General features: G+C 50.4%; 1 protein-coding gene across 11 annotated transcripts in view; it reads right to left on the bottom strand.

Annotated features, from left to right (window-relative positions):
* Itga7 (integrin subunit alpha 7) overlaps window positions 1-24,077 on the bottom strand; it is a 26,658-nt gene extending 2,581 nt beyond the window's left edge. For 2 of the 11 annotated variants that reach the window (NM_001429172.1, NM_030842.2), the window contains 24 exon segments: window positions 1,880-2,005; window positions 2,094-2,192; window positions 2,403-2,516; window positions 5,560-5,688; window positions 5,852-6,028; window positions 6,482-6,584; window positions 6,722-6,796; window positions 6,894-6,973; window positions 7,059-7,139; window positions 8,993-9,182; window positions 9,585-9,700; window positions 10,935-11,084; window positions 12,682-12,851; window positions 12,951-13,012; window positions 13,341-13,436; window positions 13,563-13,690; window positions 13,805-13,893; window positions 14,150-14,343; window positions 14,441-14,648; window positions 15,518-15,637; window positions 16,530-16,785; window positions 18,438-18,517; window positions 18,612-18,739; window positions 23,673-24,059. In NM_001429172.1, coding sequence (NP_001416101.1) covers window positions 1,880-2,005; window positions 2,094-2,192; window positions 2,403-2,516; window positions 5,560-5,688; window positions 5,852-6,028; window positions 6,482-6,584; window positions 6,722-6,796; window positions 6,894-6,973; window positions 7,059-7,139; window positions 8,993-9,182; window positions 9,585-9,700; window positions 10,935-11,084; window positions 12,682-12,851; window positions 12,951-13,012; window positions 13,341-13,436; window positions 13,563-13,690; window positions 13,805-13,893; window positions 14,150-14,343; window positions 14,441-14,648; window positions 15,518-15,637; window positions 16,530-16,785; window positions 18,438-18,517; window positions 18,612-18,739; window positions 23,673-23,878 — 3,177 coding nt within the window. In that variant the 5' untranslated portion in view covers window positions 23,879-24,059. 11 annotated transcript variants of the gene reach the window in all.

The following is a 24,077-nucleotide window of genomic DNA, read 5'->3' as shown; positions in this document are numbered from 1 at the left end:
TTGCTCTGGTTGTTTCCGTCCCGGTCATGATCTATGAGTTGTACAAAAACTCTGTGGGTCTCTCCAGCTCCTCACTGGGCAGTGTCATTGGACTTTCAATAACAGCAATTATCTTTTCCAAGCATTGCTGCTGGAGCAGATTAATGACTCAACCACCACCTTACAAACAATCTAGGGCTGGAGAGGTGGCTCAGCGGTTAAGAGCACTGACTGCTCTTCCAGAGGTCCTGAGTTCAAATCCCAGCAACCACATGGTGGCTGTAATGAGATCTGATGCCCTCTTCTGGTGTGTCTGAAGACAGATACAGTGTACTCATATATGATTAATAAATAACTCTAAAAGAAAAAATTTAGAAATGTAGATTATTAGTAAAGTTAGGTTAAGATGTTTTTGTTAGTGGCTGTGACATAGAAAATTTGGGGGAACAATTTAAAGTTCGGAAAGTCACACTCTTGATAATTGGGTGAAAGATTTTGAGGTCAAGGAGTAGGAACAATGGCGGCCAGACTAGTACTAGCTGATGTGCCTTTCTTGCTAAGGATCAAGATGATGATTAATTTCTTGGACCCATTTTTGCTTCCTGATGTGCTTTAATTAATTAAATTTAATTAATTAATTTAATTAAAAACTGTGGATGGGCAGGTGTGCACACTGGGAATTTAAAGTAGAAATGGCTGCTTGCTCTTTATATAAAAGTTTACATTTGTGATTCTTTTAAAAAATTTTTTATAAGATTACTTTTCAAGATAAATAATAAAATAATTGATCCATTTTTGTAACCATAAATTGCAGCCTCCCTACAAGAGGCTGATAAAAATACTTTGCCTACTTACCCTTTGTTAATCTGTAACAAATTACTTAAACATGAACATACATGTCCTTGGGAATAATTTGTTTTTTACCTGTAATATGTAAAACATTTAACCATGTAAGGGTATTGGGAACATGCTTTTTTTTTTACATATAACTGACTGTAATTATTCACTTAAAGAAAAATAGAATGTAACCATAGGGTAATTTGCATATTCCTTGAAAGATTTTGCTGGGATATATAAGCTATAGGGGAAAATAAAGTTGTTGGAGCTTGTTAGAGCCTTGCTTCAGCCACCAAGTAAGTGTGTGTGTGTGTTATGTGTGCAAGTATATGTGTATGTGTGTATATATCTATGATTGTGTATGTATGTGTGTGTCTGTATGTGTATGTATGTATGTATGTGCATATGTGTGTCTGTATGTGTGTATGTGTGTATGTATATGTGTATGTATCTATGAGTGTGTATGTATGTGCATGGATTTATGTACATGTCTATGTGTGTGTATGTATGTGTGTCTGTATGTATGTGTATATGTGTGTATGATGTATGTGTGTATGTTTGTATCTATGTGTGTTTATGTATGTGTGCATGTGTATATGTGTATATATGTGTGTATATGTATCTATGTGTATGTGTGTATCTATGTGTGTATGTGTGTGTATATATATGTGTATGTATATGTATGTATGTGTGCATGTGTATATGTATGGATGTGTATATGTGTATATATGTGTGTGCTATGTGTGTATGTAGAGGTGTGTGTGTGTATGTGTGTGTGTATGTGTGTATGTAGGGGTGTGTGTGTATGTGCGTATGTAGGTGTATGTGTGGGTGTGTGTTTTCTCATCCTTTTCACTAGCCCCTGAGAATTGTTTTACTACCTCAGAAAAAAGTCTGCTGAGTGATTAATCGCTGACTCCATGCCTCTCCTAAACAGTGTACCTGCCCTGTCAAAGCTGGCCTTTGGCAAATGGCACCCACGCAGGGATGAGTGCACGTGTAGGTGAGAGGTTATCCACTCTAAGTCTAGTTCATACTTGTTCCATCCCTCCTCAAGCCTCACCTTCCACAGCAGCAGCACCAGCAGGGCCAGTACTAGCAGCCCAGCCAGCACCGCCAGGAGGATGACCCACCAGGGGACTCCTTCTGCAACCACAGCCACCGGGTCCAAGTATACCATCACTGGGATCTGAGAAACAAGAAGCTCAAAAGCTGGAGTGAGTGGGAAGGAGGAGAGTCCCCACCCGCCCACCACACCCGCCAGCCTGGCAGCTCACCACTGTGGATGCATCTCTGAGCAGCAAGTTCTTAATGGAGGATTTCACTGTGATGTTGGCTCGGACGATCACCTCCAGGGACTTCACGGACATGTACTCCTAAGGGGATAAGGAAGAGACGCCGCCTTCTCAATGCCCATGCTCCCCTCAACCCTCCCCAGTCACTGAGATTACAGACTGAACGGTGCCAAGGCAGAGGGTAAATTTGGCTTTATAGAGTGCTGCGTTTGGATGGGAAAGGGGACGAAGCAAACTCCAATGGGGCTTTTGCAGAAGACGCCCAGCCTGGAACCCCAATGGTGCCCTCACCTCCAGAAAGGTGCTGTTCCAGAGGCGGCCCCAGACATGAAGCACGGCTGCACGGTCAAAGCTGTAGAGTGGGCAGCTGAATACCACACACTTGGCCGTGCCCTGGGCACAGTCCTAGGAACAAGGAGAGGCAGGACCCTGAGCCGTGAGTCTGCCTCTCTCCCATGCTCTCATCTGACCTCAAACTCCAGGAAGTCTTCCCAAGACAACTCTCTGGCCCAAAATAGTACCTACCTCAACTCTAGACTATTTGGCTTTGAAACACATTGGGGGGAGCTGTCTTTCACTTCCTAGCAACAGGCAGAGCATCTTCCTGAGGTGAAACCCACCCAACCTATTGTCTCAGTTACTAAGCATCCAGTAACTACCAGGCATTTACCTCAGATAAGCTCCAAATCTTGAGACAAGGTCTCACTAGCCCAAGCTAACCTCAAACTTATCCTTCTGACCTTGGCCTCTATGTGCTGAGACTGCTCTGATGTAGACCACTGCGCCTGGCATCAGTGTTTCTCAAAAGAAGAAACCTAAGCTTAAGGAAAGCCACCAGCCTACTTCAGGTCACATAGCTAGTAAAGCTATTCAGTGGTGCCAGAAAGGTGATGCACACCTTTGATCCCAGCACTCAAGAATGGGAGATGGGTCTCTGTGAGTTTGAGGCCAGCCTGGTCTATACAGGGCATTCCAGGACAGCCAAGACTACATAATGAGACTTTGTCTCGAAGAAGAAGAAGAAGAAGAAGAAGAAGAAGAAGAAGAAGAAGAAGAAGAAGAAGAAGAAGAAGAAGAAGAAGAAGAAGAAGAAGAAGAAGAAGGGGGAGGGGGAGGGGGAGGAGGAAGAGGGGGAGGAGGGGGAAGAAGAAGAAGTTGTTGTTAAGAGGCGAGGGGGGAGGAGAGGACAGGGGAGGGGAAGGGAAGGGAGGAGACAATTCAGTAGCAAAGCAGACATTCCTATTTGGCAAAGCGCATTCTAAACTCACTGAGGGAGTCGAGAGGAGTCACTAGGGCCAGGGAAGTCACACTCTTCCTTCCAAGCCTGACTTTAACTTAATAGTTACCCTTAGTCACCATTCACCACACACACACACACACACACACACACACACACACACACACACACACACACGAGAATGGCTTGAGAGTGTTTGGAGTCCTTCTTTAGAAAACATTTTCTCAGTGGGGAGGGTGCACACTGCTGTACACATACGAAAGCCGAAGACAACTTCCATGAGCTGGGCCTCTCCTTCCACCATGTGGTGAGTCCCGGGTATGGAACTCGAGTCTTCCGTCCTGGCAGCCAGCACCCTTACTCACTCAGCCATCTCCTAGCCCCTTTTTGAAATTTTTTGGTCTTCCATTACTTTTTCAAAACTCTTTTGTCAGCTTGTTGAAAGGCAAGGCTCTCTGCTGCCTCTATTTTGTATAACAAGAATCCTAAGTGATGGGGAGGTGGCTCGGCAGTTAAGAGCTCTGACTATGCTTGCAGAGAGCCTGTGCTCAGTTCCCAGAAGCCACACAGCAGCTCACAGCCATCCATAACTCCATTTCCAGGGGGTTCGAAGCCTTCTTCCGACCTCCATGGGCACGAGGTGCACACATCACGCACATACATGAATGCAGGCAAAACACTCGTAAACATAAATAAATCTTCTAAAAATATTTCTAAAGAATCTGAGATAGTACATGAGGTGAAATGAGCCAGGAATGGGTAGAAAAATGTCACACAGTCACCTGTGTGACCTCTAGAAGAAGGCACTGTGTGCATGTGGGTCACATACATATGTGCAGGCAGAACACCAAATAAAATTATAATAAAAATAATAAAATTACTTTTTAAAAAAAGCAGAAAAGGAAATAGTAAGTAAAACCAGGCACAGGGACACATGCCTGCAATTCTAGCATCTGAGAGGAAATAAAAGGGTACAAACTGGAAGGATGCCTGGGCTGCATAACAACATCCCTTCCCCTCTCAAGGGAATGAGGATTAGGCTGTACTTCAGTAGTGGAGTGCTCTTCTGGCGTATGCAAGGCCCTAGTTTGATGTCCAGCCCTTCTAAGTAAAGAGGGAACACACTGTATTTCACATCATAATGTGCCACTTGGCTCTGAAATAAAAATAAATGCAATTAATAAGTAACTAGATCTGGTGGCGTATCCTCGTAATCCTAGTGCCAGGAAGACTGTTAGGTTTGCCATGAGCTGGGGACTCTATCTAAGCTAGGCAGAGTGACACATGCTTTTAATCCCAGCACTCAGGAGACAGAGGCAGGAGGGTTTCTGTGAGTTCAAGGCCAGCCTGGTTTCCAGAGCAAATTCCAGGACAGTCAAGGCTACACAGAGAAAATCCTGACTAGTAAAATCGGAGAGAGGGAGAAATAAGAGCAACTATTTCAAAGTTCTTGTTAACCAGGAGTCTCTTAGAGCTGCCAGCCCTGTGGAGAAGTTGAAACTAGACGTATTCCACAGCAGCAGCGACTTCCAGACACACAGCTGCCCCTGTTCTTTATCCTCAGGTGTCAAAGAGGCATGGGGAGGCTTCAGCACAGAAAAAGAACGGGATGTGAGAGAGTGGACTGACCGCTTACAGAGAACAGCCAAGTTTCTCCAGGGCTGTACTGCCCACATTGTCATGCCTGGGTTATCTCCACCCTCAGTGTCTCCAACTGACATCTGTACCACATTCTCACTGTTAGCACCAACGGAGGAGCAAGCATAGAGCCTTGAACAAACCAGCTAAACACCAAAAGTACACGGGAAAACGGGAAGCAAAACCGCCCAAAATGGATAGTTTTACAAACCTCACACGTATACAACAGACAACAGAGTGCTGAGCCTGATGGTACATGCCTGTAATCCCAGCACTTAGACGGTGCAGCCCTCATGCAGCCCTTGTAACATGTGATGTTTCATATAAATGAGCAGGATCACTTGCTTGGCTACCTAGCTGGCCCTGGAGTGGGCAGTGGGAGTTGTAGTCTAAGGTGTTAGGGACTGTCCCTTGGGCACTCTCTCCCTCCAGCTTTGATGCTTACTCATTCCTGGTGTTTGAGCACCTTGTCAGGCTGACCTCCATGGAAGCTCCCAGACATTCTGTACACCTGCGATAGCCCCTCTACTATACATGCACCCCACAGTGGCTGCACCATTTGCCCTGCCTCACCAGAGTCACGTTTCTCTTCTCAGCGGAGGACACTGGCCACCAAGATGTGCTAGGTTCCACCTTCTCTGGAGGCTCCTGAGGCTCCGGCTGCCCCAGCTCTCGCCGCCTCCTATCCCTGCTGTCCACATCCTGGACAGGGAAGAGGAAGGAGCAGATAGGGTCCCTCCAAATACTGTAACCGTGAGATGGCAACTCCTCTCCACCATGTGCACAGCTCTCTCTGCTGCATGGCATCCCCCGACCCAGTCTCCCCAAACCCCACCCACTCACCCACCCTGCCTCTAAGCCTCACCAGGTGGAGGATGTTGGGTCTTGGGGAGCAGATCCCTTTCTTCTCAGGCCCCTGTCCACCCTCCAGCTCCACCCGCATGGGGTACAACAGCCATTTCCCATTGGCGATCTCATGGGGCCACATGATGTTGAGGAAGGCAGAGCCCAGAGTATTGAGTGACTGGCCTTGATTGGAGACCTATGGGCCCAAAGCAGTGTGAGGAAACGAAGCTCAGATACATCACAGAGAGAGGAGCAAGGCTGAGGGGAAACACAGCCTCACCAAAGCTGTACAGTCTAGATCAGAGCGGGCATCATTCTCTCCTCATACCAAACCTAGGCAAAGCTGAGCACAGGTGAGAGAGGGGATCTGGGTCAAGCCAGGGTGAAGTATTAAGGAAAGGCATAAACTGTGCCCAGGACCCTCTTCCAGTCAGAGCCCGAGCAGAGGTGCTTCCCAGAGCCTCTCAGCCCTGCAGGAGAGCTGTCCAGAGGACACACTGAGACCCCTGCACCAGCATGTTCTTAGCCTTGCCCACCCAGTGCAGAAGCATTGGAACCCCAGGACCACCATGTGGGGGACAGGTTTCGACAGCCTAGCCTCTGTGCCAAGAAGAGAGGGGATGGAGGAGGGGCCGCACAAAATGCTTACCGTGACCTCGTACTTGACCTTGCTGCCCACGTCCCTCTCAGACCGCATGGCGCTCTCCCCCTTCACCTTGCCAGAGAAGAAGAGTTGCTGAGGAGTGGCCACCCTGGTTGTTGAGAGACGAGAAGAAGGAATAAAGAAGCCTGGGGTCTGGCCAAATGGAGTCAGGAGGGTAAGGCCAAGTAAGGCAGAGCACAAACTGAGATTGGGAGCAGCAGAGGGGCCCACACAAGCAGTGCTTACCCTGAAATGGACAGCGGCAATTCAATGAAGACATGAGCCCGAACGGAGACCGGATGCAGGTCCTGCTCACTGATCCTGACATGTGGACACAGGCAAGTGTGTGCAGTTGGCACAGGAACCCCGTGAGGCACTCGAAGCCTTTCTAAGCGACCCGACCTGACCCCAGGCTTACGTGGCTAAGAGCAATTCCACCTTCAGCTCTGTGGTCTCAATGGTGATTCCAGAGGTGCTGAGGATGAGGTAAAAGGTGACCTGCCCAGTACAGAATGACAGGTGAGTCAGGGGACGGCTAGGTCTTAAGCATGGGCCACTCAAGGCACAAGCCAGGCATGCCAACCTGAGTGCCTCTCTTCATAGGGTTCCCGAGCTCACACTCGACATGAGAGGCATTCTCGTTGGACAGGCAGAGCGGCTTCTCCTGGATTGGGAAGGGAAGAATAGATCAGTTTGAGTTACTAAAGCTCTCAAGATCTCACCTGTACATACAATGGAGTTTAATTTAGCCATAAAGAAGAGCAGAACTGTCATCTTCAAGAAAATGGGTGGAACTGGATGAAGATCACCATGTTAAGCAAAGCAAGCCAGACACAGAAAGACAAGCATCACTTTTTCTCTCCTATAAAAGTGAAAGGGGAACTGTATGGGGGTGGGGGAACTAGATGAGGAGAAGAGGGGTTCTAAACTGGGAGTGAGGGAGCACAGGAATAGATAATAGGAAAAAAGAAATGTTGCAAATTTTCTTTCATACGTGGACTCTAAATATATATAAACCTCCTATATGTGCCCTCTGGGTGCATGTGTGTGTGCATGTGTGTGAATGTGAGTGTGTGTGTGCGTGCATGTGTGAGTGTGTACGTGTGCATGTGTGTGTGCATGTGTGAGTGTGTACATGTGCATGTGTGTATGTGTGTGTACGGTTGTGTGAGTGTATATGTGTGCGCGTGTGTGTGCGTATGTGCATATGTGTGTGTATGTGTGTGCATGTGCCTATAACTCCAGTCCTTGGTAGGCTGAGGCAGAAGGACTGCCACAAGTTCAAGGTCAGCTTGGGCTACATAGAGAGACCTTGTATCAAATATACATATGGACCAAGCTTGGCACTTGGTGGTGCATGCCTTTAAGTCTACCACTCTAGAGGCAGAAGCTTGTGGATCTCTGCCAACTGAGGCCAGCCTGCTCTGCAGAGCAAGTTCCAGGCCAGTCAAGGCTACATAAGTATGACCCTGTCTCAAACACACACGTGCATGTACGTACACGCATGTTCACACACACACACACACACACACACACACACACACACACACACACACACACCCCAGAGACTTATATTGGGAGGAAGAAGGGTAAAGAGGAAAGTAGGAACAAGACAGGTTAATACTGGAACAGAAAGACAAATTGTGTGTGTGTGTGTGTGTGTGTGTGTGTGTGTGTGTGTGTGTGTGTGTGTAAGCATGTGGGGACTATGTAGTGGGAGAAAGAAAATGTGGTGGTTGAATAAGAATGTCTCCCACAGGCTGATAGATTTGAATGTTTAGCCATTAGGGAGTGGCACTATTAGGAGGTGCTGCCTCACTGGAGTACGTGTGACCTGGTTGGAGTTCGTGTGGCCTTGTTGAAGGAAGTGTGTCATGGAGAGTAGGCTTTGAGGTTTCAAATGCTCAATCTAGGCCCAGTCTCCCCTTGTCTCTTCCTGCTGCCTGCCGATCTGAACGTAGACTCTCCTGCACCTCTCCAGCCCATATCTGCGTGCCTCCATGCTTCCCACGACGACGATAATGGCCTAAACCATCAAAACTGTGAGCCAGTCCCAATCAAGTGCTTTCCTATGTAAGAGTCGCCCATGGCAAGGGACCAGGCACAGTAGCGCACACCTTTAGTCCCAGCGCTTTGGAGGCAGAGGCAGGTGGATCTCAGTGAGTTCGAGGCCAGGCTCATCTACAAATTGAGTTCTAGTATAGCCAGGGCTGCTACGCAGAGAAACCCTGTCTCTAGGAGAAAAATAATGTTGCCATGGTCACAGTGTCTCTTCACAGCTATGAAACACAGGAACAATGACTAAAACGGGGAGGAAGAGATTGGGAGTCATGATGACCAGATAAGCACACCGAAATACAGGTTTGAAAACATTGTGATAGGACTCATGACAACCAAAAAAACCAAAAAACAAAAAACAAAAAAAAAAAAAAAAAACAAAAAAAAAACTCACAAAAGAAATAACAAAAACAAAACGTTAGAGGACCCCACCCACTGTGCCCTGTCCCAGGTTCTTACCACAGAGTCCAGAGTGCGGACTCCCGAGTATCGAAGAGAGGCTGGGAGGGTGGCCAGGAGCTGGGCTTCATGAGCATCATCCCCATCTGCCTGAGGCCGGGCTGGGTCAGAGGGCAGGTTGGTGACTGTCAGCTCCAGGCCTATGAATGGCTGCCCGCTCAGCGCAAACAGGGCGGTCCCATCCAGATCCCTGGAGGACAGGACCCAACTCACTGGAGAATCTGGGCCTCTCACCGGCTCTCTCTTCCCAGACATCAGTCAAGTACACACTGCCTCTCCTCCCACTCCAGGTCCCCCAAGACACAAGCCAGCTCTTTCAGTGCACCTCGATCCTTACAATCCTTACCCTAACTCCAACACTTTCTGACCTCGTATAAACAGCAAGGCCTTTGGGCCTCTGCTCCCCATTCATAACATGGAGCCAGCCATCCCTACCTCACCAAGGAGTGTGTAACAAAACATACAGCATTGTACAGACTAGGAGAATCCTCTCTGCTCAGGACACTATGGTCTTCTGAGTCAGGGCCTCTGCCTGACCACTCTGAGCTCTGGTCCTCTCCTCCCCCACAAACGCACTCTCCACCCTTCTCACATGGGCAGAGCCTGGAACTCTGTGTCGCTGATCCGGGAACAGAACTGGGCCTGCACAAGCTGGAGGTTGCTCTGACAGATCTTATCGTCACCACAGCCTTGCTTCAGGAAGTGGATCTAGGAGAGTATTGAGGAGAAGATCATCTCTAAGGTTGAGGCAGAGGTCTAATGTGTCAACCAAGGTATATGGTGGCTTCAGGAAACATGGATTAAACAACTCCAGAACTTGCACTTACAACTGTGTGACACTGGGCTGGCCTCATAACCTCTTCTGAGTTGTAAAATAGAGGGCTGACATATAGGCTATTCCCTAGGTAGACCACATCATCCAGCCCAGACTGTACAAACCATATCCCAGAGACTGAGAAACAGTGAAGGGTACCACTACCGGATGGCCGAGAGCCATGCAAGGAGCTGCACACGCCCCTTCCGATGAATGACTTAACGCAAGGTAGGTTAAGGTCTTGATGTCCATCTCAGAAGACTACAGCCTTTCTTATCCTAAGACCTGAGTGACTCCAGAAAGTGGAGGAGCACTGTGCTCTCACACCAGGAGCACCGTCCTCTCACAGTAGGGGCACTGTCCTCTCACACCAGGAGCACTGTCCTCTCACAGTACGAGCACCGTCCTCTCACACCAGGAGTACTGTCCTCTCACAGTAGGAGCACTGTCCTCTCACAGTACGAGCACCGTCCTCTCACACCAGGAGCACCGTCCTCTCACACCAGGAGCACCGTCCTCTCACACCAGGAGCACCGTCCTCTCACACCAGGAGCACTGTGCTCTCACACCAGGAGCACCGTCCTCTCACACCAGGAGCACCGTCCTCTCACACCAGGAGCACCGTCCTCTCACACCAGGAGCACTGTCCTCTCACACCAGGAGCACTGTCCTCTCACACCAGGAGCACCGTCCTCTCACACCAGGAGCACCTTCCTCTCACAGTAGGAGCACTGTCCTCTCACAGTAGGAGCACCGTCCTCTCACAGTAGGAGCACTGTCCTCTCACACCAGGAGCACCTTCCTCTCACAGTAGGAGCACCGTCCTCTCACAGTAGGAGCACCTTCCTCTCACACCAGGAGCACCGTCCTCTCACACCAGGAGCACCGTCCTCTCACACCAGGAGCACCGTCCTCGCACACCAGGAGCACTGTGCTCTCACACCAGGAGCACTGTGCTCTCACACTAGGAACACATGGTCATTTGAGCCTTTTTGCCTTTGAGGTGTCTCATCACCCACAGATAGACTGTTGTACTGTGTGTGAAAGAGCTTTGGGAGCTGTGAGTGGGTGTCACAGTGGAGACATCAGGACCATTGTCCCTCCCAGTTCCATTTCCCTCATGCTCACCTCAGTCCTCTGTGTACTGGGCTGGTGAGCGTTGAGGATGGGAGCCACAAGGGGGAGCCCCTGGTCAGGCGCTTGCCTCCTTAATCGAGGGGTTTGGAGACCATATGACAGGGTCACCACAATGGCCCGTAGCTTGTCTTTGACGTTTTCCTGGAAGGGGAAGATTGTTTCTCACTGGAACAACCCCCAAGTCCCAGCTCTGACCAAGGCCCCCACCAGTATACTGAAGACTCTCGAGCTTGGAGAGGAATCCAGGGAGGTAGAGATGCAGGGGAATGTATGTGGGAATAAGAAAGAGAGACACAGCAGTAAAACCGCCTTCCTTGGAGACTTGACACCCCCCACCCCTGTGAAATCCAGACTTCCCTTTGCAGATGTAGGAAGGCAGCTCTCAAAGGTAGGCTAAGGAAGTAGGGTCTCATATGTAGGCCAGTCCGGCCAGTATTAAAAAGTTCCAGGACACGCCATTAAAATAAAAAAAAAAAAATCAGGCATCAAGGCAAACGGTGGGGGGCTGGGGATTTAGCTCAGTGGTAGAGCGCTTGCCTAGCAAACGCAAGGCCCTGGGTTTGGTCCCCAGCTCCGAAGGAAAAAAAAAAAAAAAAGGCAAACGGTGGGTAAAAAAGAACTCAAAAGGAAACCCGTTTAATGCCAAGACTTTTTTTTTTCAAAAAATATGGAATTCTTCATTAATTTATGTATCATCTTCATGAAGAAGCTAGTCTTATCCATTGCCCCAATCTTAGGACATGTGCTGTCAAGTAAAAAGAATTTCAGGCTGGAGAGATGGCTCAGTGTTAAGAGCACTGACTGCTCTTCCAGAGGTCCTGAGTTCAATTCCCAGCAACTACATGGTGGCTCGCAACCATCTGTAATGGGATTGGATGCCCTCTACTGGTGTGTCCGAAGACAGCTACAATGTACTCATATAAATAAAATAAATTTAAAAAAAAAAGAATTTCTACTTTTTTAATTTGTATGTGTGTGTCTGGGTGTGTCTGTGTCTGTGAATGTGTATGTGTGTATGTGTGTGTGTGTGTCTGTGTCTGTGTGTGTCTGTGTCTGTGTGTGTCTGTGTCTGTGTGTGTCTGTGTCTGTGTCTGTGTGTGTCTGTGTGTGTCTGTGTGTGTCTGTGTCTCTGTGTGTGTGTCTGTGTGTGTGAATGTGTCTGTGTGTGTGTCTGTGTGTGTGTCTGTGTGTGAGTGTGTCTGTGTGTGTGAGTGTCTGTGTGTGTGTCTGTGTGTCTGTGTCTGTGTGTCTGTGTGTCTGTGTGTCTGTGTATGTGTGTGTGTATGAGAGAAAGGGGGAGAGGGAGAGGGGGAGAGAGAGAAAGACAGAGACAGAGACAGAGAGACAAAGAGACAGAGAGACAGAACGAGAGACAGAGACAGAGACAGAGAGACAGAGACAGAATGAGAGACAGAGAGACAGAGAGACAGAACGAGAGACAGAGACAGAGACAGAGAGACAGAGAGAGAGACAGAGACAGAGACAGGGAGACAGAGAGAAAGGATATAAACACATGAATGCAGGTGTCCAAAGGAGCCAGAAGAGCATGTCAGGTCTCCTGAAGCTGGAGTTGCAGGTCATCACCAGCCACCCAAGATGGGTCCTGGGACCCAAACCTGGGTCACCTGCAAGAGCAGCACAATCTCCTCACTGCTGGTCCTCAGCCCCTGGGAACCCAGAGCTTACAGCGAGGTGCGGGTGTGCTGCAGAAGTGCAAGGACCAGAAGTCAGTGGCTACCTGCAGCTGGAACACAGTGTCTCCACAGACTCTGTCATGTTGGTGCTTCAACGACACGGTGCCCGAGGACTGATGCTTGAGATCATCCGGGCCTCGGCCCGGGAAAGTCACACGTGGAGCCTGGCCCCGGAGCCTCCGGTCTGTGTCCCCATCTAACACATAATCTAGGACTGTAGCAGGCAGGGAGAAGAGAGAAGACAGTGGGTGAGGGTGATGTTCCCAAGGTGCCCTCCCCTCCACCCTGGGGGCCATCACTGTGCTCCACTCACCCACAATAGGGCTGTAGCTGCTGGGCACAGCAACATAACTGAAACAGACCTTTACGTGCACGCTGTGGGGAAAAGGGAAGCTCCTGAGCAAACAAGACCCCAAACCCCACTCCTGCCACTACCCAGACACAAACTAACAAAGAGAGGGGAGGAAAGTGACCACTGGCAGCCTCCTCAGCCCTCCCTTCTTTATTTTTAAAGATTTATTTATTATATACAAGCACACTGTAGCTGTCTTCAGACACAGTAGAAGAGGGAATCAGCTCCCACCACAAATGGTTGTGAGCCACCATGTGGTTGCTGGGATTTGAACTCTGGAGGACCAGACAGTGCTCTTAACCACTGAGCCATCTCCCCAGCCCCCTCAGCCCTCTTCTAATCTTGCCTCACCAGACCAAGCGTCCGTCGGCACAGTTGGGCTGTTCCAGATCGATGGCTCTTGGATCAATGAAGATTTCTTGGGAGACATGTAGAACAGGTCTGGCCCTGGGCATAGAGAGTTCGTTGGGTGAGAAAGGAGAGAGTGTAACGCTGGGCACACTCTGCAGGAGCAGGTGTGAGACTGCAGCGAGGCCACTCCTGCAGGGAGGGCTTGACAGCCTGGAGGCTCACCTGAACAGAGCAGCAGTATCAGCCAGGGAGCCCACAAGCAGGTCCGGGTAGTGATTTCCGTCCACATCCAGGCCACCAGACAGGGAGTAACCAAAGCTCTTGATACCCACAGCCTCACCCTCCAGCACCTGGAGACAAGCAGTCAGTCTCGCTGGCCTCCATTTTTCCCAATCCTCCCTCCCCTGCCCCTGCAGCTCTTACTGCACCCAGGACCGTCTCCTCACAGCAATCACGACCCTCACCTGTGAAGGTTTGGTGACCACCCCCAGGCTGCTCCCATGGTAGATAAAGACTTTCCCATCTCCATCAAAGGGAGCTCCTACAGCAATGTCTGGAACAGGAGAAAAGGGATTACAGGGTGTGGAAGATGATAGACAGGGTTCATACCCAATTCCCCTTGTTTGATCCTGTAGTTTCCAGTTTCGTTGAGGAACTACATACATCATTTTAAAAGTCCTCTTAGCTACTCTCTCCAGATAACCTAGTTCAACTTGTCTGAGTTTAAAAAAAAAAAAATCAGATGTCTAAGGGATACCATTACCATCTTAGCCTCTCCCCACACAGAACTTTCCTAATACCAGCTGTACCTGGGAAGCCATCTTGATTGAGGTCCCCCAGTACAGCCAAACTGATCCCAAACATGGAGTCAGGGGAGCCACAGAGTCGGAGAGGAGAGATATCTGCCCAATGGCCACCCTGGTTCATGTACACATACACGGCACCTCCAAGTTCTTCTTGGCGTTCAAAGAAGTAGGGAGCACCCACAATCAGGTCTGCCCAGCTGCGGAAGAAGAAACAGTGTGGAGCCCTCTAAACCAAATGACCCAGGATGAAGTGCTGAAGCCACTCCTGCACCCAGGGACACGCCCCCTTCTCACCCATCACTGTTGAGGTCAGTCACAGCCAGGGAGTAGCCAAAGCCAGAGGTCAGGCGCTCCCCAGACAGCACAACCTCAGGAATCAGGCGGCTGGCACTATCCTTGCGCAGAATGACCACAGCCCCTTTGTGGTTGGCACGTGGGGCCCCTGCCACAAAACTCAGCTCTTCTGAGCGCATGAGACCCTTCCCAGAATCAATGGAGAAACCTAGGTGACGGAATTGCTTACTGTGAGTGACTCTCCAAAACTCAAGACCCTGGTGAGCCCCAGGCTCCAGAAGGAAAAGTTGCCTCTCCCCACTCCACCTCTCCACACTGTGGCTACACTATTCCTCCTCCCCAGCCAGGGCCTGGAAATCCTTGTAGCCCTCCTGGTCAGAAACACAGGATATGACACAAAGGTGTCATGGAGCAGAGAGAAAGGCACTGAGAGAGGAGCCTTGGTGACTTGGTGAGAGGGGCTGGGCAATGAGAGCCAACCATTCATGCCCAAGCTGGGGAACTGAAGGAGAGGGAGACTCCCCCCATCCTACACACCCAGAAGGTCCATTGACATCCAGTGCATCTCCCCACCCCCTCTTTCCCACCCTGCCGAGGGGAAGGCAATCTTTACACATATGGGAGGAAGACCAAGGGTCAAGGAAGAGTTTGCTTCACCCAAATGTCTCCTGGACCTCCTATCTTCCTTGTTGATATGCAGAGTAGGGTATAAACAGCGATGAGGGGATTACTTGAAAGACTAGAGCTTTCTCCAACCTAAGTCCACCATCCACCCCTCAGAGGAACTTCCCTAGAGGTCAATGCTGTCCTTCCAAGCAGGGTTGACCCTGGTCCTCTCACTCCACCTGGGTCTTTCTCCTTGGAGCCCCTTGGCTTACAGCCCCCAAGACTATCACCTTTGAGACCTATTCTTCTCAGGCCTATTAATGGGCCTAATTCTATTCTGCAGTTTGTGCCCAATATGTGTTTCCCTGGGCATGTTTTAGGGGAGGGCGGGAAAGGAAAGGACACTCCCTAGAGGGAAAGTGGGAAGGCCAGGGCCAAACCCCAGGGCCCAGGACGCAGGAGCTTACAAACCTAAATAGCTATTCAAGGTCAAGTCTCCGGCTGGTCCTGTGAGCCGGTCAGCGGGGTCCAAAGTTTTATACACCAGCTGGTCGGGGTCTGAGCTATCAATGTTGGTCACAAAAAGCAACCCTGTTGGGGGCAGGTCGGGGAGAGACACCAGGGAATAGGACAGCAAAAGAAGGGAACACAGGGTAGAGACAAAGCCAGATAGAAAGGCCAGAAGAAGATGAAACGGGACAAAGGAAAGGAAGAAAGTGAGAGAAATCAAGAAGCCAGAGACACAACGACGGAGACAGAGACAGAAGGATGGGTGCGTGGAGAGAGGACAAGAGAAAGGAACAGAGGGTTAGAGTGATCCTGGGCCGGGGAGGGGTCCCTACCAAGGTAGCTGTTGGCAGGGACCGGAATGAGGCGGGGGTCTTGGTCCTTCTCGCCCCCCGCCTCGTAGGGCCCATCATCCAGGTGTGCCAGGTCCGACGAGCCCTGCGCACAGAGCTCCACCCTGGCTGTGCCTGCAAGGACAGTCCTGTTAGTATTCAAGGTAGGCGAGAGGTACGCCCCCTCAGGCCAGACATGCGGCTGGACAGGCACACGGGCAGCTCCTCCCCTTCAGCCCCACCTCCACCATCTCCCTAGCCCAAGCTTCTAGGGGTCCCCCCAAACATCACACTCACCGAGTGTCAGCTCAGCCAGTGGCAGCGTGCAGAGACGGGAATGGCAATGATGAGGTGTGGGCAGCTGTGTTGGAGCATGCAGGCCCTGGCCCAGCCGTGCGTGTGGGAGCTCATGCCAACGTGTAGATAAACACATGGCCATGTGATGGAGAGTGGGTAACCCCGTTCATTTATGTGCTAGCATAATGGGAGTGGAAGGGCATGGCAGGCAATGCCCCAGGTCAACTCGTGGTCATGCTTGGCCTGTTGCTGCCAGCAATGGGTGGCATCCCAAGAGATGGGATCCCATCTCTGAGGTAAGAGGAGGTTTTGGTCTCCTTCTCCACCCTCCCTAGCGAGTGACTCACCCTTCCAGTTATAGGTTCCTGGAGCCCCAAAAATGAGGTAGTGGCTGTCGGGGGAGAAGGTGGCAGCTGTGCCCTGCTGGCAGAACCCAAATTGTTCGTGGCCCTGGGGGCGCCCTTCACAGAACTTCCACTCCCCACCATCCAACTCATCACGGATGGCCAGGTCCTGGCTCAGCACAAAGCAACGACCAATCACATCCCGAGTCTCCAAAACCTGGTCCACTCTCTGTCGAGACTCATATCGGTGTGCACAGGTCTATGGGAGAATGGACAGGTCATTCCCTGTTCACCAGGAACCTATATGCTGTTCATATGCAGACTATGGCAGACACACCCATGCAAGCATGTATGCACGCACACAGACAGACACAGACACACACACATACACACACACACACACACACACACACACACAAACACACACACACACACCTCTGCCGGTATCACTTAAGCACCAGCCCCAGCCAGCAGTGTGAAGCCCTTATCTAGTATCTCAGCTGTAGCCACTTAAAGGAAGATGGTTTTGTCCTACCTTCTGTCTGGATACTCTCAAAGACATAATTAACAGCACACAAAACATGTGCTTCCATGATTGTGTAACAATTTTGCAACATGCTAAGTTTACAGTGTGTGCGTGTGTGTGTGTGTGTGTTCAGATGTGTGCAGTTGTACATGTATGCAATATCAGTGTACATACACATGTGCCAGGTGCATGTGGAAATTAAGAGACCACCTTAGGTGTCACTCTTCAAAAGCTGGTCACAGTCTCTCACTGGCACCAGGGCCCTGCCAAGTGGGCTAGATTGGCTGGGCAGTGACCCCCGAATCCTCCTGGCTCTGCCTCCTGATATGGGGGTCACAAACACAACCTGCAAACACTGCTTTTCTGTGCGGATTCTAGGAACCCAACTCAGGTGCTCGCAGAGCAAGCACTTTACCGAGTCACATCCCAGCCTCTGCCTAGATCTTTGTAAGCCATCACCTCTGAGAAGGACATGCCCTGTGCCTCTTCTCTGAGTACTACCAATTTCAGAAGCATGACTCAGCCACCATGCCTGCAGAAGCCCCTTTTTCTACTCTTCCTTTGGAGTTGTGGGCTAGAGGCTAGACCATTTAGTTATATTCAGGCTCATGGTGCCTTCCATTGATAATAGCGTTTCTATGAATGTTAGTTAGACAGACAGACAGACAGACAGACAGACAGAGAGAGAGAGAGAGAGGTCATGACTAAAAGGCATGGTGCCACACAACTTTAAATCACAGCACTCAGGAAGCAGAGGCAGAAGGATATCTTTGAGTCCCAGGCCAGAAAGATTCTCCATAGCTGCTCGGCAGGACCCAGACCTCCACTGTATTCACAAGTCCTCTCTCAGAAACTAGCATAGTGGCTGACGATAAGAAAACGCAGTGCTACCTAAATACTATACATGGACTGACCCTGGACTCTGACCCCATAGGTAGCAATGAATATCCTAGTAAGAGCACCAGTGGAAGGGGAAGCCCTGGGTCCTGCTAAGACTGAACCCCCAGTGAACTAGACTATGGGGGGAGGGCGGCAATGGGGGGGAGGGTTGGGAGGGGAACACCCATAAGGAAGGGGAGGGGGGAGGGGGATGTTTGCCCGGAAACCGGGAAAGGGAATAACACTTGAAATGTATATAAGAAATACTCAAGTTAATTAAAAAAAAAAAAAAAGAAAGAAAGAAAAGAAAGAAAACGCAGTGCTGTGACAAAGGCGTAGGTGAGTAGATACAAATCTCAGATGAATATTTCTAAATGGATAAGGAACGGGACCATGTCTTGCGCTTTTGTCTACACCCCATGGTTGTGGGAATCAGTTGTGCCATGTCCCCAGTTAGTGCAGTGTACACACACATCATCATCACTTCTGCAGGGAGTAGTACTTACAACAACCTTGCCCCCGGCTCCCTGGCTCCGCACGCTGACTCCCAGCCACTGGTTCTCCTTGCTTTCCTTCTGCACATTAGCTGAGGCAATACATTGGGAATCAGGGGACAGAACAGGAGACAAAGTCCTGCCCTCTTCACATGCCGCCCCAACTCCACCCTCCCAAGGCCACACCTCCCCTGTCGATGTCCACTCTGTAGCAGTCTGTCTCCTCTAGGCTCAGGGGACAAGCAAAGAGGCCTCCCGTGCGATTTGCCTGCTGTCCGGGAAGAGCCAGGGCCTGGGGGGCACCCACCAGCAGCCTGTAGGGTAGGACAAAGGCTAGACTCAGTCCTGAGTGTTCCAATTACCCTGGAGCTTCCCTGGCCCCAACTCCTCGGGGCCGGGCAGAGCGTTCAGTACTAAAGAGAAAAGAATAAAAGATGTTTTTCTCAAATTCTGGCAAGAACGGGTTAACAGAGCTTCTTGTCACATGCGTCCTTACTCTCTACAAAGAACCAACAGAAAGGGTGGGTACACACATAGGAACACACATGCCAGTCGGAGTAGCCTGCCAGCATTGCCAGCCTAAGAGAACGACTCCCGCCAGCACCTGTTCACAACAAACTCCCCCACCCCCTACTTGGCCCCAGCCTCAGACTCTGCCCTCCTCGCTAACCCTGGTCCAGTTGAAACCCAGCCAGAATGGCAAGAATGCCTGGAACCAGAGCAACGGGCACACAGACTGGCACCACAGTGGTTCAGGGACAGCTTCAGAGGCCAGGCAAGAGGCTAGAAATGGGTCTGCTTCCCCTCTGCCACGTGTCCAGCAAAGACCGTACCCACTGGTGGCTCTGCGATCCCCACACTCAGTCATGCCCGCTGGTGTGGAAGTAGAGAAGGTTTCTCATAGCCTCTAACCTCACCTGAGTTCTGCCCCACATCCAGAATCGCCTTTCCCGTCCGACCTTCCCCCCTCCACCCACAACTTTTTCTTCTCCTCTCCCGCCACCCCTACCCAGGCTTCTTCCTCAGCCTTTTTCTCAGCTACAACTTTCTTGGCAGCACAATTTTCCATGATTACAGCCAAAATGTCTTCCCCAGAGGGGGACTGTGCTGGGAACAGAGGCTGCCTGGGTCCCCCAGGACTGGACCCCAAAAGCCAGGAGTGACTGGAAAGTGAAATGAAGTAACTGATACCCAGGCGGCTACAGAGATCCTCTCTCTCTTCAGGAAAAGGTTCAAGTAGGCAGGCAGCAGGACGAGCCTCAAGGCCTCTCTCCCACATCCTTCCATGTCCCATCCTGAGGGGTGAAGCCCACAACTGTCGGACAGTATTACTGACAGGCATCCGTGGGGCACTGTGCCAGACTGTGTAGGGTGAGGAGAAAGGTTCCCACAAGCCCACTGTCCCTGAGCAGCTGTCATCCCGTATCAGAGCCCGTGTCAAGTGGGGGTCAGAGGAGTGTGCCACTGGAAGTTCAGCAGTCAGGACCTGCTGTTTTTGCAGAGGACCTGGGTTCCATTCCCAGCACCCACCCCAGGTGGTTATAACTGTCTCTAATGTCAGGTCCAGAAGATTCAACACCTTCTTGTGGCCTCTTTGCACATAATTTTATTTGAGCACAAGTTACACACACACAAACCCATAAGTAAAAAATTAAAAATAGATCTTTTAACAGGAGGGACGAGGGATTGTAGAGACAACTTAATAGCCAAGAGCACTTGTAGGCCATATGTGGTGGTGCATGTGTTTAATCCCAGCACTCTGCAAGCTGAGGCAGACGGATCTCTGTAGGTTCGAGGCTCGCCTGCTCTACAAAGCAAGTTCCAGGGCAGCCAGGGTTACACAGAGAAAACACTGTCTCAAAAGACATAAATAAATAAAAATAGAGAGCTGGAGAGATGGCTCAGCGGTTAAGAGCCCTGACTGTTCTTCCAGAGGTCCTGAGTTCAAATCCCAGCAACCACATGGTGACTCACAACCACGTAATGGGATTCGATGACCTCTTCTGGTGTCTAAAGACAGCTACGGTATACATAGATAGATAGATAGATAGATAGATAGATAGATAGATAGATAGATAGATAGAAAGAAATAAACAAAACACTTGTTGCTCCTGCAGAAGACTGGGTTTTGTTCCCAGCACCCACACATTGGCTCACAACAATACTTACGTCCAGTTCCAGGGGATCTGACACCCTCTTCTGGTCCTCAGAGATACCATGCACACACTTGCAGTACACAAACATACACAGGCAAAATATGCATACATATAAAACAAAAAAAACTTTTGAAAATTGGGGGGAATCAGGAAGAAAAACATATATTCATCATTCGTCTTACTACCGTTGACTGAGGCCCCGTTATACATCAAGCCCTAAGTCAGGCACTGATAAGACAAGAAAGTGATATTAATCAGCACCTATGATAGACATGGAGGTTGGAGGAACTACCTTTTAGCAGTCTCCACTTGGATTCCTAGGAGAGGAGCCACAAGCATTTTCACAGTTGCTCTCACAATCCTATAAGATAAGGACTCTTATCTCCCAGATGAGCAACTTCATTCACTTTCTTTAAACAGCCTGCCCTCATTTACAACTATTTATGCCTAAATACTTGGTCGGTCAATGCCCGGCCATTTCCAGAAGAGGAAGAAGAGAGGGAGAAGGGCTGGAGAGATGGCTCAGTGGTTAAGAGCACCGACTGCTCTTCCAGAGGTCCTGAGTTCAATTCCCAGCAACCACATGGTGGCTCATAACCATCTGTAAAGAGATCCGATGCCCTCTTCTGGTGTGTCTGAAGACAGCTACAGTGTACTTATATATAATAAATGAATAAATCTTTAAAAAAAAAAAAGAGAGAGAGAGAGAGGGAGAAAATGACACCCTAGGAAATCTAGGTGATGAGCCCTGAGCAAACAAACCCAGCCTTCACCGTCCTCAGTGTGCCAACCTGCAAACACGGAGAACATTTTCCGTTACAAGGGGGCTGCCTAACTCGTGTGCGCGCTTGCCCATAGGAAGTGCCAGTTTGCTGAGCTCAGGCCTTTCGTGGAGTCACAGAGACACCCAGTGCCTCCACTGCCTAGTGCCATGCCCAGCCAAAGAAGTGTGAGAGTTCAAAGTTCGCACCTCCCCTAGAGGCCAACTGCAGGAAGGAGCAAAGATGTTCACATGGACAGAAGCTAAGGGACCAACCCTACTCCTGGAAGGAGGAACCCAGCCGACTCCTCCTGGAATAAGAGCACCCCCTTCACCCCTGCCCCAGCCACACACTGCTGCGTGGCTTCACCCTGGGAGCCCAACAACCCCAGACCTTCAGACGGGACAGTAACGGAAGCCTCCTCGGTGGTTATAAGGGGTAGGGTAGGGTGCTGGCGATGTTGGCGGCTGAGTCCAGGGAGTAGTAGCACACTACTACTGCATCCTGCCAGACCTTCAGCCCCAGTGCAGCCCTCCCTGACCTAGTGCAGTCTGAGTGGCCCTCTGGGAAAACTGCCTGTCCAGAAAGGCTGGCTCAGCCTGGGGTCCCTCCAGCCAAGCCTCTGGATCCAGGATGCTGTAAAGCTGTTCTCTGGCTCTGTGAATCCCAGCACCAGGGCTCCAGAACAGCAAGCGCCGCTCACTGCAGGCCTTGCGCTACCAAACAATCTGAGGAGACGGTGATATTGTTTGCTTCCGTCTTACGGTTGGTAGAAATAAATGAGGTGGCAAACAGAGCAAAGTAAGAAGGTTAGAACTCAGTCTTATCGAAGCAAGACCGAAAACAAACGAGTCTTCCCAACAGTGCTCAGCCCTAAAGAGGGTCCAGACAAGGCGGCAGCCCCACCCCCGCCCCCAAGCCAGCAGAATGCCCCCTGCTGGAGCAAATGGGGTCAGACAGTCAGTCCCCATCGGGAACACCCCTAACTTGGCTCTGGGAGATAGATTCAGGGGCCACCTTTAAGGAAGGGGAAAATGACAAGAGACTATGCTATTAAAAATAACCTAGAATTTGCCTGGAAATAACTCAGAGAGTTCGCCATGTCCTAAAAAGGCCTCCGGGCCTGGAACTCTAACAGATGGGGGAAGGAGGGAGGGAGGGAGGGAGGAAGAGACAGAGATGAAGCCTGCTGCTGGCTAGAGACATCAGTTTTCTATCTTTCCCAAAGGTTTAGAGAGCAGACCCTCCTCCCAGATGACAGGAATAATGGAGAAAGATTAAGGCTACCCCCACCTCTGGTGAGTGAGGAGAAATAAACTCTCATCTCTGTCTCCTGCCCCCGGCCCAAGGAAAAGATGGTCCCCAAGGACAGCATCGATCCCAGTAATGGACACTTAAATGTGGCTTATGCACTGGCCATGGGTGAAAAAGCCCTTTGGCGGGAGGGGGTGGGAAGCTTTCTTTCTTTCTGTCTCACCTCCTGTCACAAGTAGTAAGAACCAAGGGTATGGAAATGCAGCCAGCTGCAAATGTGTCTAGCTACCAGGGGTCCTGAAGAAGTAACAATTACTCCTCAGCCTCTCATGCGCCCCTGTCTTTCCCTACTGCTGAGATTTCTGGAGTTGGAAATTGCCTGAGGAGAAAAGGAAGCAGAATGGCACCTTCACTGGATCTTGCTGCTGCTGCTGCTGCTGCTGCTGCTGCTGCTGCTGCTGCTGCTGCTGCTTCTGTCGACGGTGGTGACAGCTGCCACCTTTTCTTGCTACTGCTCAGACAGTCTCTATTTTTCTGCCACTGTCCATGACCTAGTCATCACTGAAGACTGCCATGCCTTCTCAACTCTTCCTCTAGTCCCCCGCTGTGTTAAGCCACATCACTTCTGGCCTCCCATGCCCTGCAGTCCTCACACAATCTCATGGTGATGCTTTGACAGTAGCTATTTCTGTTTTCTCTCCTCTTTGCCTCCCATGACACCCTCTCCACCCTGCCCTTGCCCACTCCTTCCACACTATGCAGAGGCAGAACGCTCACCCTCCCTTCCTGGAACAGGTCACCCCCCACCCCCCACCCCCGAGGTAGAAGAGGAGGCCGGGATGCAAGGCTGGAGCAAGGATGCAAACTGAGGGGAAAAGCAGAAGGAAGAGTCTCTAGAAAGAATGTTGCTCACTAACTCATCCCCCAAGGCAAGACCAAGCAAGGCTTCAAGTTAGAGTGTGGGATGGCTGTGGGCAGAATACGGTCGAAAGCCTGAGAAATGGGAAGGTGAGGAATTGGGAGAAGGATAGCCCAAGGCTTGAGCCTGGGGATTCCGGGCGTGTATGGTGACTCACCAGCTCTGGGGTCGGGGCTGTAATTGTCGGTGTAGGGCCACCGAAAAGCCGAATAAGCTGCCAGGTTCTCCCTCCTTGCGTATGGCACCCATCACATCCAGATTGAAGGCGCTAGCCCGTGGTAAGAGCAGTCCGGCAAGCAAGAAACTAAGAAGGTAGCAAATTCCGGGGAGCCCGAGGAAATCGCACCTCGGAATCCTGGCCATGGGACCAACGCTCCGCGCTCTCTCTGCTAATGCGAGGAAATCGTCGCGGCCCGGAGCCCCAGGTCTCACCGGGGGTGTTTCTGGTTTCCGAAATCTAGCTGATCTTTTATGGTCTTTCAATCTTTCACCTCGGCACCCCTCTTTAGTCCTCCCCTCCACTGCCCCAGGACCAGCTAAATACAACTCCTGCATGCTGTGC

Source organism: Rattus norvegicus, chromosome 7 (genome assembly GCF_021556685.1).
Source record: "Rattus norvegicus strain SHRSP/BbbUtx chromosome 7, alternate assembly SHRSP_T2T, whole genome shotgun sequence".
In the NCBI taxonomy this organism is placed as follows: domain Eukaryota; kingdom Metazoa; phylum Chordata; class Mammalia; order Rodentia; family Muridae; genus Rattus; species Rattus norvegicus.
Note: the sequence above shows the minus strand (reverse complement) of the source record. Positions and strands in the feature narration are given on the sequence as shown.